Source organism: Pelodiscus sinensis, chromosome 7, assembly GCF_052426305.1.
Source record: "Pelodiscus sinensis isolate ZL-2025 chromosome 7, ASM5242630v1, whole genome shotgun sequence".
NCBI classification, from domain to species: Eukaryota; Metazoa; Chordata; order Testudines; family Trionychidae; genus Pelodiscus; species Pelodiscus sinensis.
The window spans coordinates 13,337,550-13,353,403 of record NC_143058.1 but is presented as its reverse complement, the minus strand read 5'-3'; the positions used below and the strand labels follow the sequence as shown (position 1 = coordinate 13,353,403).

General features: G+C 38.9%; 1 protein-coding gene across 1 annotated transcript in view; it reads left to right on the top strand.

Annotated features, from left to right (window-relative positions):
- The window catches only part of SNX4 (sorting nexin 4), a 58,410-nt gene that overhangs the window by 19,767 nt on the left and 22,789 nt on the right, over positions 1-15,854 (top strand). Inside the window, exons 5-6 of the mRNA XM_006137659.5 lie at positions 3,212-3,259; positions 9,161-9,216. Of these exons, the coding sequence (XP_006137721.1) occupies positions 3,212-3,259; positions 9,161-9,216 (104 nt within the window). The remainder of the gene's footprint in view (positions 1-3,211; positions 3,260-9,160; positions 9,217-15,854) is intronic.

The following is a 15,854-nucleotide window of genomic DNA, read 5'->3' as shown; positions in this document are numbered from 1 at the left end:
GCTGGAGCCCAGTGATTCAAAGCAGCAGCACCATACGGAGCCCGCGATCAGCTAGGGAGTCCCCCGCTGATCCTGGGCTTCACGTGGCGCTGCCGCTTTGAAATGCTGGGAGGTGCCTGACTCCAGGCTCCCAAGGCAGCGTTTGAAAGTGGCAGCGCCGTGTGGAACCCGGGGTCTGGCCCCAGGCTGAACTCAGCGCTGCCACTTCGAAGTACACCCTTCTCTCCCCTCTCTCCCGCTGCCTCTTTCTGATAGAGGCAGCAAAAGGGAGGGAGCAACTTGTCGACTAGTCCTTCACATCCCTATTCTGCATTAACAGATATTTAGCATATTGTACATTTTACTGCAGTCAGCATACTGACCTATTTTTTTTTTTGCGTCGGGGGCATTTGGATACAACTGACTAACTTATTAAACCATATGTGGTTTGAATCTTTGTGTCCACGCAGGGCTCTAAAATTTCTATCCATATCCACATATGTATCTACAAAAATGAGCTGCCGATAGTCACATCTGCGGATGTCAATACCCACAGATATAAAGTAGATAAGCAGGGCTCTCTGAATATTGGCTATTTCATACCCTAGTCTGACTGCTGTAATCAACTTGACTTCTCTCACTGTTGCTCCACAGTGTCAACTGTGGGGGAAGTACAGAACTAAAGTTTATTGCCATTCAGGTTGCACTGTAAAGCTGTCTGAAATCTCTTTTTTGACTTAGAGTTTTGAGTACTTACTGAGGTGTTAATTTGTCTTTTTTTAATCTGCATTGTGTGCCTAGTAGGTTGTGATATTACATTTTACACATTGGGATGAAATAAATGAACATAGTTATACATACATACATACATACATACCCTCTTGAACCATGAAGTATAATTCTTGAATCCCCTTTTGGTGTTTAAATGGTTGAATTATTTCATTTTCACATCTCCAGCTTATTATTTACGTAGGCAAACTATACTGTTAGTTCTTTTAAATCTATCTGGATAACATTACAGGCGGCTAGACCTGGTAACTTCCAAGATCCCTTCCATTTCTACATTTGTATGATTAATTCCTCCAGCTATTTAATCCTTTTTTCTTGCTTTTCTCTTAATTTACTCCAATGTGTCAAGAATTGTCTTTGTTGTAAGTCAGCATCCAGGACTATATCTGGTATCTTAGGTACAGTCTTATAAGAATTAGTATCCTTTCCTTTGCTCAAATAAGATTGAACTTAGGTTGCCATTTGTTACTGATGCTAGTAGTAATCATCATGAGAAAGTTGGCTTAAGGAAGACTAGCTTAATTAAAATTTACAGGAAATTGGCATAAACAAAGAGACCTATGGCATGTTAGCCCTGGTTTACACTAGGGATGTAATAGTGTCGTCAATTAACCGATAAGCAAAGCTTATCGGTTAATACTACAGACTGCATGCATTCTACCCTCCCACATATCACCAGTACATTTTTTAGCAGGCTAGCCAGCAGCCCAGCTCAGTCCTGGCTCGTGATACAGAGGCGTGGAATGACAGAGGGCTCCTCGGGAGTGGGGCTGGAGTTCCACTGGCTGCTGGCGCACCCCCAGGGACTATGAAATAGTCACGTAACTGATAAGAATTCACGAGGTTAATCGACTATTAAGTTAACCGATATTTAACATCCCTAGTCTCCCCTTATTTTGAAGTAATAAGCAGAGCATCCACACTACCAAGCCCGTTATTTTGAAATAGCGAGCTAGTTATTTTGAAATCTGTACTCCTGCTTTTTTCCTCAGGGAATAACGCTTATTTTGAAATAGTGTTAGTGTGGTTGCTCCATTTCTGCTATTTCAAAATAACTACTCCCAGAGTAATTTGAAGTAATTACTCCCCAGTGCTTCATGGGTCTCTTAGTCGAGGTAGTGTGTTCACAGTAATGAAACCTGCTTCGGATTAATTTTGAGGCTCCCCTGTAGTGGGGGTATGCTATTTTGGGAGTTATTTCAAATCTAGTTATTGTGAAATAAGAGTAGACGTACCCCTAGAGACTAAAGGATTTATTAGGGCATAAACTTTTGTGGGGAAAAACCACTTGGAGTGGAAGTTGAGAGAGAGAGAATGAATGAATGAATAAATAAATAAATAAATAAAAGGAAGAAGTTGCTTGTGTTTATTAAGCTAATCAAGTTAGGGTGGAAGTATGTCATTCACAGCATTTGATGTGGAGATGTGAATATCCAGAAAGGGGAAATTGACATTGTAATGCATTAACTAGTTGAGAGCCTTATTTACCCCTGCTTTCTTAATATTATTTCTTATTTGTGAAAGTTTCTCTATTACAGTTCAGCTCACAACGGCTTCAAAGTAGGAATAAGATCCTCCGGAAAAGGGCTTTTTTTTCCGGAGGATCAGGGCCAGTGTAGACGCTCTTTTCCGGCTTTTCTAAAAGCCGGAAAAAAGCGGCGGACATTTTTATTTAAATGCCGCGGGGGATATTTAAATCCCCCGCGGATTTCCCTATTACGACCTGTGAAATTAACATGCCCCTTTCGGAAAAGGGGCCAGTGTAGACGTAGCCAACATGTATAGTATTCTTCTGTGGGTTAAGAGGAATGTATTGTGAACAAATAGAATGTTTATCACCTGAGTTATCTAGACAATATAGAAGAACAGTTTTCAATTTTAAGTTTGAACATTGCCATTATACCACTTCAGTTTCTTGACTTTTTTTTATTACATAAATAATATGTCCTATTTTGGAGGTGCGCTGTTTTGAAAAGTGGTTCATTCATTTGGACTTAGCAGATGGTGTAATTAGCTAGAAATCAGGCAGACTGGGGCCTCCTCTCAGTGTCAGTCCTGGAGTTGGTATTGGCTGGAAACATTAAAGAAGTGACTCTGCCATTACCCCTCTTCTTATAAAATATAAATCGCTCATCAGACAAGAATCTTTTTAAGTACATGGGATAATGCAGCCTGCAGCTGTCATATAGTGAAGGGACAAGTTGTAAAGAGGGGTGATGGATAAGCATAACTGACCTATTATTCTAAAAGGAAGGTTTTTTAAAACTTGGTCTGGAGGGCAGGACTTAGCCAAAGTTTGGATGCTTGTGGTTCCCACATAATCCAAAGAGGATTCTCCAGTGTCCTTTCTTCTTACAAATGATGCTATTATCATGTGTCTTAGAGCTTGTGCTTGCTGTGTGTTTATCAAAGAGAATTACTGATGTGAAACTTTTATTTCTAGGAAGGCGGATGGAAAGAAATGGTGAATGAAACTGGGTTTCAGTTAAAGGTAATTATTGTATGCATTGTAACTGTGTGAACCAGTCTGACCACAATTGAAGACATGTAATTCGGTGTCTGTGCAGAGTTATGCTTGCTGTTATGTTAAAAATAGCAGGCCCATGATAAACTGCATAATTTTGACCATATAAGGAAACAGTGTAGCACTGGTGTTATGTAACAGATAATTAGCAGATTTCATAAGTGAAGGAAGCTTTGACAGGTCATTTAATCTGTCCATGATTCATATGTAACACAATGTAGAATTAATGTTAAGAATTATGAACCCTGTATTTTTACACCAACCTAGACAAATAACATGCCAAAGCAAGACTATTAAAGCCAGCTCTAAAGGTTGGCAGCCTTGAAGTAGAGGTTGTTTATTTAGGGTGAAGAGGTGGGACATGCCAATAGAAACTGAAATACTTTAGCCAAAGCTCTGAATACAGTTCTGAGTGAATTTTGAGATACACCTTGGGCTTTGATATGATAAGTTAGGAACCTCAGGAAAACCTGAGCTAAACAGAAGAAAAGCAGAGATGGCCAAGACCAGATGTCTCTGATTGGACAAGTAGCCAAAAGGGCCATAGGGGAAAGAGGACAGTGCTCCCTAGTAATGAAAGTAATCCAAGATATATCTGCCTAGTTCAACTGTTGCTGAGTCTCATACTAGAGATGTTATGCAGAAATTTATTTGCTTAATTAGACTCATTTGAATTAGTTTTGTGGTAGTCATACTCCTCTGACTTCTTATAGGAAGCAGTTGAGAAGAAAATTGAACACCTGTTTAGGACAGACTCCTAACAAGAGTAACCCATACTCTGATCACAGTCAATAGTGGGAGAGGGAGAACTGGTGGAGGACAGGCAGGAACACAGACAAAGTATGGATCCATGGGAATTTGTTGACCGATGCAACTTTTGTGCATAGCCAGTTGTACTCTAGTCTCTGTGGGTGCAAAATATAGTGTCTAAGTCGTCTTCGCGCAGGCTCAGATACATGTGTCTAGTTCTCTTGTTTGCAAAGAAAATCTTTCGAATGTGAACTGTGTGTGAATAAATGGAGTACCATTGTCCTGATTCTGCTGAAAGCCTGAAAAAAGTTCTGGGGTGTGATCTGCCCCATTAATGATAAGATGGTTTAATGTTGGCATCTAATGCTGATGGCAATTTGGCTTTAATTCACTGCTGATTGTATTATTGGGTACATCCTGCTAACGTCCTTATCCCATAATTTCAAACTACTTTCCTAGTGTGAAAATCTGCATCTACATATCCTTTGTCCACCTACTACCCATTTAGCCAGAATGGGTAGGAATGGTGTCCTTAGCCTCTGTTTGTCAGAGGCTGGAAATGGATGACAGGAGAGGGATCACTTGATGATTACCTGTTTCCCTTCATTCCTTGGGGAATCTGGCATTGGCCACTGTCGGAAGACCAGATACTGCACTAGATGGACCTTTGGTCTGACCTAGTATGGCCGTTCTTATGTACCAGAGCCTCTAGCTTCCGTCCCTGCCAAAACATGTAGCAAATACATACCACATCTTCAGTGCTTCAATAAAGATGCTGCAACTAATTGAAAATTAAAAATATAGAGGCAGAGTTAAATAAATTTAATTTAAGATTTAATTAAATATTACACTAATACAATATTATTTTTACATATTTTTCCTACTAAATGAGAATGGAGTTTTTATTTATCTGAAGCTGCTGCAGAATTTAGGGTCTCTGACACACAATTATGATTAAATATCTGTGCTTTTGTGGTGGACCTTTGTCTTGGGGTGTCCCTTCTAGCACCGGTAGGCATCCAGGACCTTTAATCTAGGTGCAATTTCTTTATGACACTAGAGTCCTGAAAGCGGACTCTTAACAATAACAAAAAAAAAAAGTTTGTAACGAACTGTTCAGCTCTATACATTGAGGCATATAGAGAACTGAAACACTTAATGGAGAATGGGATTTTCCATGTAGCGATTAAGGGTCAATGTTCAGTGGAAAAAATAGGTGACGCAAGAAGACAAGTATTCCTTATCATTTATCAGCCAAGGAGTTAAGCTGTAAATTCAGGAAGAAATATAAATGGCACATAATAGTAGAGGGGAAACAGTGTGAGAGGGGTAATAAAGTGGTATATTAAAAAGATAAAATATTATAAATGTAAAAGATGCACGTGCAGAAATAGGAATAACATTTTCAATGGTTTTCCTTAGTATTCATTTCATTTGCCAGAATGACCACATTTTTATTAACTTTTTGATTATTTATGGGCTGCTATGTGGATGTAACATCTGCTTGACAGACCTTTTTGGAAAAACTTAATCTTATCCCTGCACTGCTTCTGTAAGTGTTAAAAACTACGGAAGACAATTTTCTGAACCATCATTTAAAATTACTGATAGCACATCATATTTTGCAATGCATTCAGATGGTACCTTTAATTCATGTTTTTAAATGGTATATCTCTTATACCTTAAAATCATCAGTTAATGAAAGCTTCTGTTTTAGTCTGCTTGATAACAGTAATGACAAACACTTGTTAGTTGTATTGAAAATGGTGGGAAGATCATAAGAGATTTTATTAAACTTTTAGGAATAACTTAACGTAGATACATCAAAATAATAGTGGAAGAAGGAGAAAATCATGACGTGTAAGAGCAAGTGAGACAAATATAGCTTCTGTTTCAATGGTCAGGAAAACATGATCTCTTGAGTTCATTTAGCTTTATTGAAATGTAGGTTACTTGAGTGGGGAAGAAGGGACCCAAAGAACAACAGTGAAATTCCTGCAAAATATTCAAAATAAACAATTGTCTCAGGACAGATGATATCTTAGGTAAAATATGAGATAAAACAATTGCCATTCTGCTTTCTAGGTTTCAGACAGTGTGCATGGTTATTTTCTCTCTGGAATCTCTGCTTCCCTAAGGAAAATGTTAACTCTTTATAAAATAAAAGGGAATGGAGCCTTTCTGTTTCGTTTGCTAAACCTTGCTTTTACACATTGTTTCTTTGCTGAATGTGAAAATGTTTTTAATAAGCTAATTGACTTGGTTCCTTATGATAGTTTAATAATATCAGAGGCAGATTTATACTTGGAGTGCATAGTTATGCAGGACCAGAAGCAGAACATGGGCCATTTGCTGTCATTTTTCCCTGACTTCAAAGAGTTTGCAGACTAATTAGATACTGCAGTACATTAGTCAAACAGATGAAGAGGCTGTGTTTAAACCAGGGAGGTTTATTTATTTATTTTGGATTGCCTTGGCTACCCCCTGGCTAAAATTCTGTCATTGCCGGCTAAAATTCTGTCATTGCCAGCTATAATGCTTTTCCCCTATCCCCAAATACTGAAATTTAGAACATGTTTAAAAATTCTTTCAAGCTTTTTTGCTCTAGGAGGACAAAACACAATGCACTCCAGTCATACTTAATCTGAGGGAGGGAAAACCTGGTGTACAATTCTTTTTTCTCCTCCTTCCTAACCCGCACCTCCTAACTCTCAACAAAACTTCACTGTCTGTTCCTGAGCACAAATCCAATACCTCTTTTTAACTGCTCTGTTCATATTGTCATCCAGTTTTTGCTTATATGCTTGAAAGCTACCTGACTGTGTTAGTTGACAGCCAATTCCACTTCAAGTATTCACTCCATTTAACCACCTCTTTAAATTCTTTTTGAATCTATTCTCAATTTAGAAAAATGTCCAGAACCCTATACAAACTTGTTCTAGTTTTGATAACCCTTACCTAGCTTGTAGTATGATTTTGTTTGAAATTAGAATATAAAAATGGTAAAATTCTTAATGCACAATAAGTCATGCTGTGTTATTTCCTCCTCTATGCTTCATTAATAGTAAAGAGTTTGTAAGACAGATTGTGCCTTAGTTACACCTATAAAACTCCATTGGCATCAAAAGAGGGCAGAATTTGGCCCTGGAATGGAATGTAGTTAATCCTTTTGATTCATTCACAACTTAATTTAGAATTGACTATTTTGCTCTCCCAGAGAACTCTTAGCGCTGTAGTTTCAACAGCTGTCTGTAAAGCAAGCAAATAGATTCAGAGTGCTCAGATGAAACAGATTGCATAACTAAGGTGCTGCCAGTCTTAACACCTGTCATTTGCCTTTGTTAAAAACTAGCTAATCTATTTTTAAATAAAATATTAATAATATAAAAAGTCCTTCCTTTACAATTTGAGTGGTGTCTATAGGGGGTCTGGGATATTTGTCCCTCAGTCGGTAGAATGCTGGGATTGTTTGGGAAAGAAACATAACTACTTGAAAATTATTCCTTTTTATTCCTAGGCCACACTTTGGCATGACAGCTACTGATGAGTATTATACAAATCACAGTAGCAGAATTACTTTTTAATTGAGCTCAGATATTGTTCTCAGCCTGCTACCAACATGAGATGAGATCCTAGCATCAAGGTATTAGACTAAAATTCAAACACAGTACAGCTTGAACACTATGTGAAGAGAGGTAAGATAGTCTCATACCAGTGCCAATCTCATAAATAGAAGTTACAGAAAAGCTTATGAAGGGAAAGTTTCCACACTAACTCCAGGAGAGCACTGGGTTCTACTGGAATCAGTTTCTAAATAACTTTTTAAAAAAATTGTTCCTAAGACTTGCTAACTTGGATGCAATTGATGCACAAAATATTACTCCTGTCACAAACATTGTTGCTAAAAACTCTCTCTACCAGAAGGTATAGTTGTGAATTATGACTCTTAGTGACAGCTATTTGCACCAGAAATAGTGGCATGATTTGCTTTCAGCAGTGTAATGTGCACAGGAAAGTAAACTCTTGAACACAGGCCTACTTTTTTAAACCTACTTCTTTTAATTTGAAGAAGGATTAAGCTAACATGAACTCAGGTAACCTCTGAGGAAGACTATCCACATAGGGACTCCATGTGTTCCAACTTACCACCTTTCACCTTTAATTTGTCGTAATTTTTTTTAGTATCTCCATGTAGCCATGCTCTTAAAGGCCTTATTATCTGAGGGTAGGGACTGACTTCTTGCACGTACAGTGTCTAGCACAGTGGGGTCCCACTGACCAGGATATGTAGATATTACAGTGATAGGAACCACAGTAAAACAAATAACATAAGTGGAGGTCTGTTGCTTTTTTATAAACACAAAAAATCATTAATTCTAAAAAATTAAGCCACAAACGCAAGAATTAGTGTTGGGAATTCTATCCATGCTTGCAACAGAAGTATAGAATATCTTTTTTCAAAAACAGAACAGAAAGTTTAATTTAGGCAACTGTTTGTCATTACTGATGAAAATCTAGTGATCCAACTTGTGATTTAATATAGCAGTTTCCTATCTACTGAAAATTAACACTGCATCAAAAAGCTGGCATTAATTCTCATCCATAGACAGATATATTTTCCTCTGCAGTAACTCTTCAAATGAGAGAACACAATAGATTTGCGTTTCATGCCAATGGGGAACTATTTTTAGTAATTCAGAGCATATAAAAGTCATTTCCACTATTAGTTTTATTTGGTTTGAAAAAATACAGAAGATAATGTGTCTATATGGCCTTAGACCTACTTGCATCAACTGAAAAGAATGTAGGGTTATATATCTTAATTTTGTGGCTTGTGTAATATTTTAAGAAAATAATATTTTGCTCGGGTTTAGGGTTATACTAGTGTAATGTTATTGGATACTATTTACTTGCTAATTCACAGAACAGTTTAGATTTCTAGTGCGGACCAGTCTTTAACAGCAGTCTGACATCAACTCATACTTGTTCAGTACATTTGAAATCTTTGAAGAAGTACTGTGATAGACAACTACAGCTCTCTACTGTGACTGCCAGCAAAGAGAATTTGTTGCTTGATGTTTTTGAAATATAATTGCATTATGGCACTTTTTTTTCCAGGCAGACTCCAGATTAAAAGCTCTTAATGCAACATTCAGAGTGAAAAACCCAGACAAGTAAGATTTTTCATACTAATTATAATTGTAATTATGAATGGTAGTGTATTCTAGCTATGTATCAGAGGGGTAGCCGTGTTAGTCTGAATCTGCAAAAGCAGCGAGGAGTCCTCTGGCACCTTATAGACTAACTGAAGTGTAGGAGCATAAGCTTTCGTGGGCAAAGACCCACTTCGTCAGATGCATCTGACGAAGTGGGTCTTTGCCCACGAAAGCTTATGCTCCTACACTTCAGTTAGTCTATAAGGTGCCACAGGACTCCTCGCCGCTTTTGTGTATTCCAGCTATGTAATTTTTCATTTTGGAATGTATGCTATCTGTACATTTAAAAAAAATCTCTGACACAAACCTAATAAGGGACAGTAAAAAGTGGCTTGAAAAATCCAGTTTACAAGGGGCATGTCTGCACAGTAGGGCTAAACTCGAAATAAGCTATGCAACTTAAGCTATGTCATTTGCGCAGCTTTAGTAAAAATAGCTTATTTTGACTTTAGGCATATCTACAAAACACTTACTTCAAAATAACCCTTCCCCCCCCCCCCAATTTCCCTTATTCCTCATACGTTGAGGTTTACAGAAGTTTGAGTAAGAAGCCTGTTATTTTGAATTTATTTTGAAATAACGGGTTTGCTATGTAGACATGCCCAGGGATAGCAGGGGAAACTTAAGGGAAATGCCATCACTTTATGCAGAATATAACAAAATAGCAAAAAACATTTCCCAAAGTGAACTGAAAGCAAATTGATATAGTGGTACTTTCCTAAACCAGCAAGTGTATGGCGCTAATATCTCGTGTATATGTATATGTATACGCACACACACATATGCACTTGCCAGTGGTGCAGTTCATAATTTTCCTTCCAAGCTGACATTTTCACAGCTGCCATTGGGCAACTCAGATCAGTTTCCGTCTACTGTGTCTTGGGAAGCTGTTAGCCAGAGGACTAACCTGCAGAGCTGGCTAGAGGACTCGCTAACAGGCTGAAGTGTGGGGAGTATATAATAGTTCATTTCAGCCAGAAGGAGATGGTATAGGACAGTGGTTTCTGAAACAGTGGGTCAAGGTGTCAGATAGTTCCAAAGGTATTAGCTTCTTCCTTTCCCTGAGGTCCTCAACCCCTGCTCAGCCCCAGGCCCCGCCTTCCCTCAAGGCTCTGCCTATTCCCACTCCTGCTCTGCTGCCTCCTGCTAGGTCCATTCCCTCCCCTAAGCACCCTGTCCCCACTCCTCCTCCCCACAGAGACTCCTGCACACCATGGAACAGCTGATCATGGCGGGTGGAAGGTTCTGGGGGAGAGGCAAGGAGCTGGTCCCCAGTAGGTGCTAAGCACAGACTAATTTCTTTCTGTGGATGCTCCAGCCCCGGTGCCTATGGACAGTTCATTATGTCTAGGGCTGAATTAAGCCACTATTGGACCCTGGCCTATGCAAAAATATACTTCTCCAAGCCTGGTGTGAAAAAGAAAATACAAATAGGAAGGGAGTGGGGTTTTGGAGAGGTAGCCTGCTCTGCATTCACCCCACAGTGGTGCTCGTTTCCCATTGAATGGAGCATGATTTCCCCACTGTAGCTAATGAAACCTTGTGCACGTGGCTTCAGCGCCACGCAGGTTTGGCCACCTCAAATATGGTGGCACTGAGATCCTGTGTGGCAGGTTGCAACACATGGGGTGGGGAGCTGGGCCCTGCCTCATGAGACAGAAGCTGTCTGCAGGTGGGCCTACTCTCCCAGATACCCCCAGGCTTTTCAGTGGACCAGGATTAGGATTGCAGTGCCAGATTGAAGTGTGCACTTACGTAATGGTGAGTAAAACCAACCAGAAAGGGATGAAATGCAGTTAATGCATCCCCTCAGTAGAACATTGGAACCACCTATACAAGAGAGTGTCTCTCTCTTTCTCTCTCTCTCTAGCACCTAGGAAAGTGGCACAGGAGTAAAATAGCAGAGATTCCTGGAGCTCCCAGGATAGTCTGTAATGGGACAGAAGGAACCAAGAGACAAAGTGCATAACTGGCTGAATAACCATTCTCAGAGAGTAGTTATTAATAGTTCACAGTCATGCTGGAAGGGCATAACAAGTGGAGTTCTGCAGGGGTCAGTTCTGGAACCATTTATGTTCAAAATCTTCAACAATTTAGATGTTAGCATAGAAAGCACGCTTATTAAGTTAGCAGATGATACCAGCCTGGGAAAGGTTGCAAATGCTTTGGAGGATAGGGTCATAATTCAAAATGATCTGAACAAACTGGAGAAATGGTCTGAGGCAAATAGGATGAAGTTTAATAAGGACAAATGCAAAGTACTCCACTTAGGAAGGAACAGTCAGTTTCACACATACAGAATAAGAAGCGACTGTCTAGGAAGGAGTACTACAGAAAAGGATCTAGAGGTCATAGTGGACTACAAGGTAAATATGAGTCAACACTGTGATGCCATTGGGGGGGAAAAACCCCAAAATATTATTCTGGGATGCATTAACAGGAGTGTTGTAAGACATGAGAAGTAATTATTCGGCTCTACTCTGCACTGATTAGGCTTCAGTTGGAGTACTGTGTCCAGTTCTGGGCACCACATTTCAAGAAAGATGTGAAGAAATTAGAGAAGGTCCAGAGAAGATCAACAAAAATTATAAGTCTAGAAAACATGACCTGTGAGGGAAGACTGAAAGACCTGGGTTTGTTTAGTTTAGAAAAGAGAAGACAGGAGACATGATAGCTGTTTTCAAGTGCCTAAAGAGATGTTACAAAAAGGAAGGAGAAAAATTGTTTTCCTTGATCTCTGAGAGGTCAAGAAGCAATGGGCTTAAATTGCAGCAAGAGAGGATTAGGTTGGATGTTAGGAAAAACTTCCTTACTCTCAGGGTGGTTAAACACTGAAATAAATTGCCAAGGTAGATTATGGAGTCTCCATCAGTGGAGATATTTAAGAGCAGGTTAGACAGACATATATCAGGAATGATCTAGATGCCCTGTGAGGGCAGGGGACTGGACTAGATGACCTCTCACGGTCCCTTCCAGTTCTAGTATTCTTTGATTCTTCCTTCCAACACTATGGTGCTCCTTAACATTCATCAGAAACTAAAGGATGGAACTCTAAAGAAGGTATGTGAAGAGATGATTCCTTCCTCTTTTCTAGCATCTAAAAGTAGGATTGGGCCCTTGTTTGGATATTATTGCCTCCTCCCCAATATTTTTTCATTAGTCTGTGACTGTTAGTGTTAGGGTTTGGATTTTTTACCAGGCTGCTGCTAATGGGAGGGAGAGAGAGAGTGAGGTAACACAGAAAAGAGTAATACAGTATTTATAGAGAGACTTGGAAAGGAGATGTTGAGAAAAGAACTAAGAATGTTAGAGCAGTTAATCGGCTAATCGTGTAGTTGGTATTTGCTGACTCTGGCTCTGCATTTCAAATGTAATAAGAGTCCAATGGCTCTTACTACATTTAAAATGCAGAGCTGCAATGCGGGTGGCTTCTGGAGCCGATGTGAGCCAGGACTAAGCTCTCCTGGCTTGTGCCGGTTTTGGCACCACTGCACATCTGCATTTTAAAATGTAATGCAGAGACGCGGTTTTCCCGGACTGGTGTGAGCCCTTGTTCATGGCAACCCAGGTTGGCCATGGGCAGGGGCTGCTCCGTCAGCAGCCCCTGTCTGTGGCCAGCCCTGGCCACCACAAACAGAGGCTGCTATCGCAGAGGCAGCAAGTGGGGTGAGGAGCAGGGAGAAGCGAGTAGTTGAGTACTCCACTCAACTACTTGCTTACATCCCTAGAAAGAACATATTGTAGTGGGAAAGGGAAGGCAAAAGAGAGAAGTAGGGGATGCTGTTGGTCTGTTGTACATGGGAAGTCAGATTATATAGTCTAATGATCCTTCCTATGACTGAGATAAGAAAATTGATACTAAATATATCTAAGGAAAAGATGCCTAATCTCTTTTTGGAAAGAAAAAGGAACATACAGACAGGAATGGAAATAAGATATAATAAAAGCAAGGGTAGCAGAGAGCTTGTTGAATAACATTTATCAAGTTGGTTATATGAGGGATGTTACCGATATTTAACAGATTTATTTGCCAGTTGCTGCTTGTGATATTCAGCCTCCCCAATGGGAAACCAAATGCTATTGACTAATATATAATACTAGCATGTAAGGCCCATCGTTGACCGGGCAAAATCATTTTGTGTAGATTACACTTATAGGAAAGTTCGACAAATTAAATAATTGTAATAGAAGTTTTTATTAATGTGCTTGCAAAAGGGAAGTAAAAACAGTTTTAAATTTGTAGTATTTCAACTTCAAACATTATTCATTTTATTGAATAATTACCATGCACAGTAAATTTGAATCAGAAACTCATAAAGCTTCATTACTTTTTCCATAACTAATTTGAATTATCTTGTGAGTTGTAACAGTAAAACATTTTCACTGCACTAAAATGACAGTTGAATAGAAGACTCAATTTTAATTTTGTTAGCAAATATTTTTTATGAACTTTTAATCATAATAGTCATGACTTTTTTCTGGTGAAAAACAAAAATAATTCTTTAAACCTTTCACCCAGCATATTCACTCAATTAATATTTAACCTTTCATTCAGTATAGCCCATGTAAAAAGTAGTGCATTCAGCTAATTTAAGCAGCAGGATTGTTTATACAAAATATGGTATGTAAGTGTAATCGTGAAGTATGACTTTATTTTGCACAAACAAATCCACAAACTCACTCACTCTTCAAAATATATAATAGATTCAACAGATTGGGGAATTCAGTAACTAATATTGGACACTTTTTTCCTGCTATTTTGTGGTGTCACTAGCCCTAATGGCAAATCACTTTTTTTTTTTTTTACAAGTGTATTACATGGCTGATTGAAATGTTATAATTACAGTATAGAGTCTGTTTTGTTCATTTGTACAGCAAAGAGTGGCTTGGGGGCCAAAAGGTTGGTTTTGGAAGTGTGGGAGCAAAAGTATCTTTCACTTGGCTAGTAGTCTTAGTCCCTGAGCTAGTATATATCAGTAGCTTTCCCAATCCTTAATTTAAACCAACCGTTGAAAGTTGGATAGCAACACAGCATTTCAAAATCTAACTACTGAAGTTGGTTTGGAACAAAACCAAAGCTGTTCTGGTAGGCTGAGTGTTTTTTATTGAAGAGGTCAGTGCTGATAAAAATGTGCTCTTCTGTTGCTCAGAAATAAACTTGCAGTGACATTTCCACTGAATTCTCTAATCCAGTTTTGTTCCAAACATCCTGTTGTCTTTCTTCTGTACTTCAAATCCAATCAAAAATTGTTTCCTGATGTTGAATTGTTCTTTTTCATAGAGTCCGTCGGATAACAATTTTTTGCACTAGCTACTTTCCTAAAACAGAATGAAAAAGAGATGGGTAATACCAATGTGGCTGACTCCCATTAGGCAATCGATTCTGCTTATACCGGTGTGACTTTCAGTAGTACACTTGATCCCTAGTCCCCATGCCATTTGTGGTTTCTTTTTGCCCACAAACCTATACTTAAAAATACCTTTCACTCCCCTGTTGTTTTGCGAAGGTGAAACTCACTATGGTTACAGTAACTTTCACTGAAGACAGTGCTATCAATGCACAAAAATATCTTTCATCAAAAGTGAAAGATACTTTTGCTCCCACACTTCCAAAACCAACCTTCTAGCCCCCAAAGCCACTCTTTGCTGTGCAAATGAATAAAACAGATTCTATACTGTAATTATAACATTTCAATAAATGAAAAAAGGAATAATTCTGTTATTCAGTTATTTTCATCTTAAGTAGGATGAGTAGTAACAATAGGTGAAGTATTTTCATCCAGCATTATTTTAATGGGTAGTATTCCTATTAAAATGTGGCTCTAGCCTGAAGAGGCAGCAGCATCTAACTCAGCTTATCGACTTTTCATCTGCATTGAAAGCCCTATTTTCCTAAGGATTTGGCTGTACTAAAAATACTGCAGTGGCATGGCCACAGTGCTACAGCTGCACTGCTGTAGCATAGGCCCTTACTACAGCTACAGAAGGCCGCCTTCTGTTGCTCTAGTAAAACCACCTCTCCTACACATGGTAGGTAGAAAGAAGGATTCTTCCATTAGCCAAGCAGTGTCTATATCAGAGCTTAAGTTCACATAATTACTTCTCACAGGACATGAAGCTTTTCAGTGCCATGAGTGATGTAGTTAAGTCAACCTAACTTACTTGTGTAGACTAGCCCTAACACATTAAAATATGTTTTACTCTTGATAGCACTGCAGATGCTACACAGCTGAGATGCTGGGGAAATAGTTTTGGACTTTCCTGATAATGTTTGCATTCTCAACAGGATGGTTCAGCCATGTTCTGGCTCTATCATTTTTACTGTTGGAGTTGCAAGAGCAGAAAGGTATCCCTAGCTTGCCTTTCCAATTTCAGGTAGCTTGGAATAATAGTGTTTAGATGAATATTTTTAATAATGAACTAAACAGAAATCATTGGAAAAAAAACAAAAGTTTTTTCCCTAGTTATTTTTCAGAGAACTGAAATTTAAGTTTACATATCCCTGGTTGTCAAGGAATGGTGAAAAATGACACCAGCTTTGACAGGTATGCACGGAGCTTTAGATACCAAAGGTAATAAGCACCCCAGAACCACCT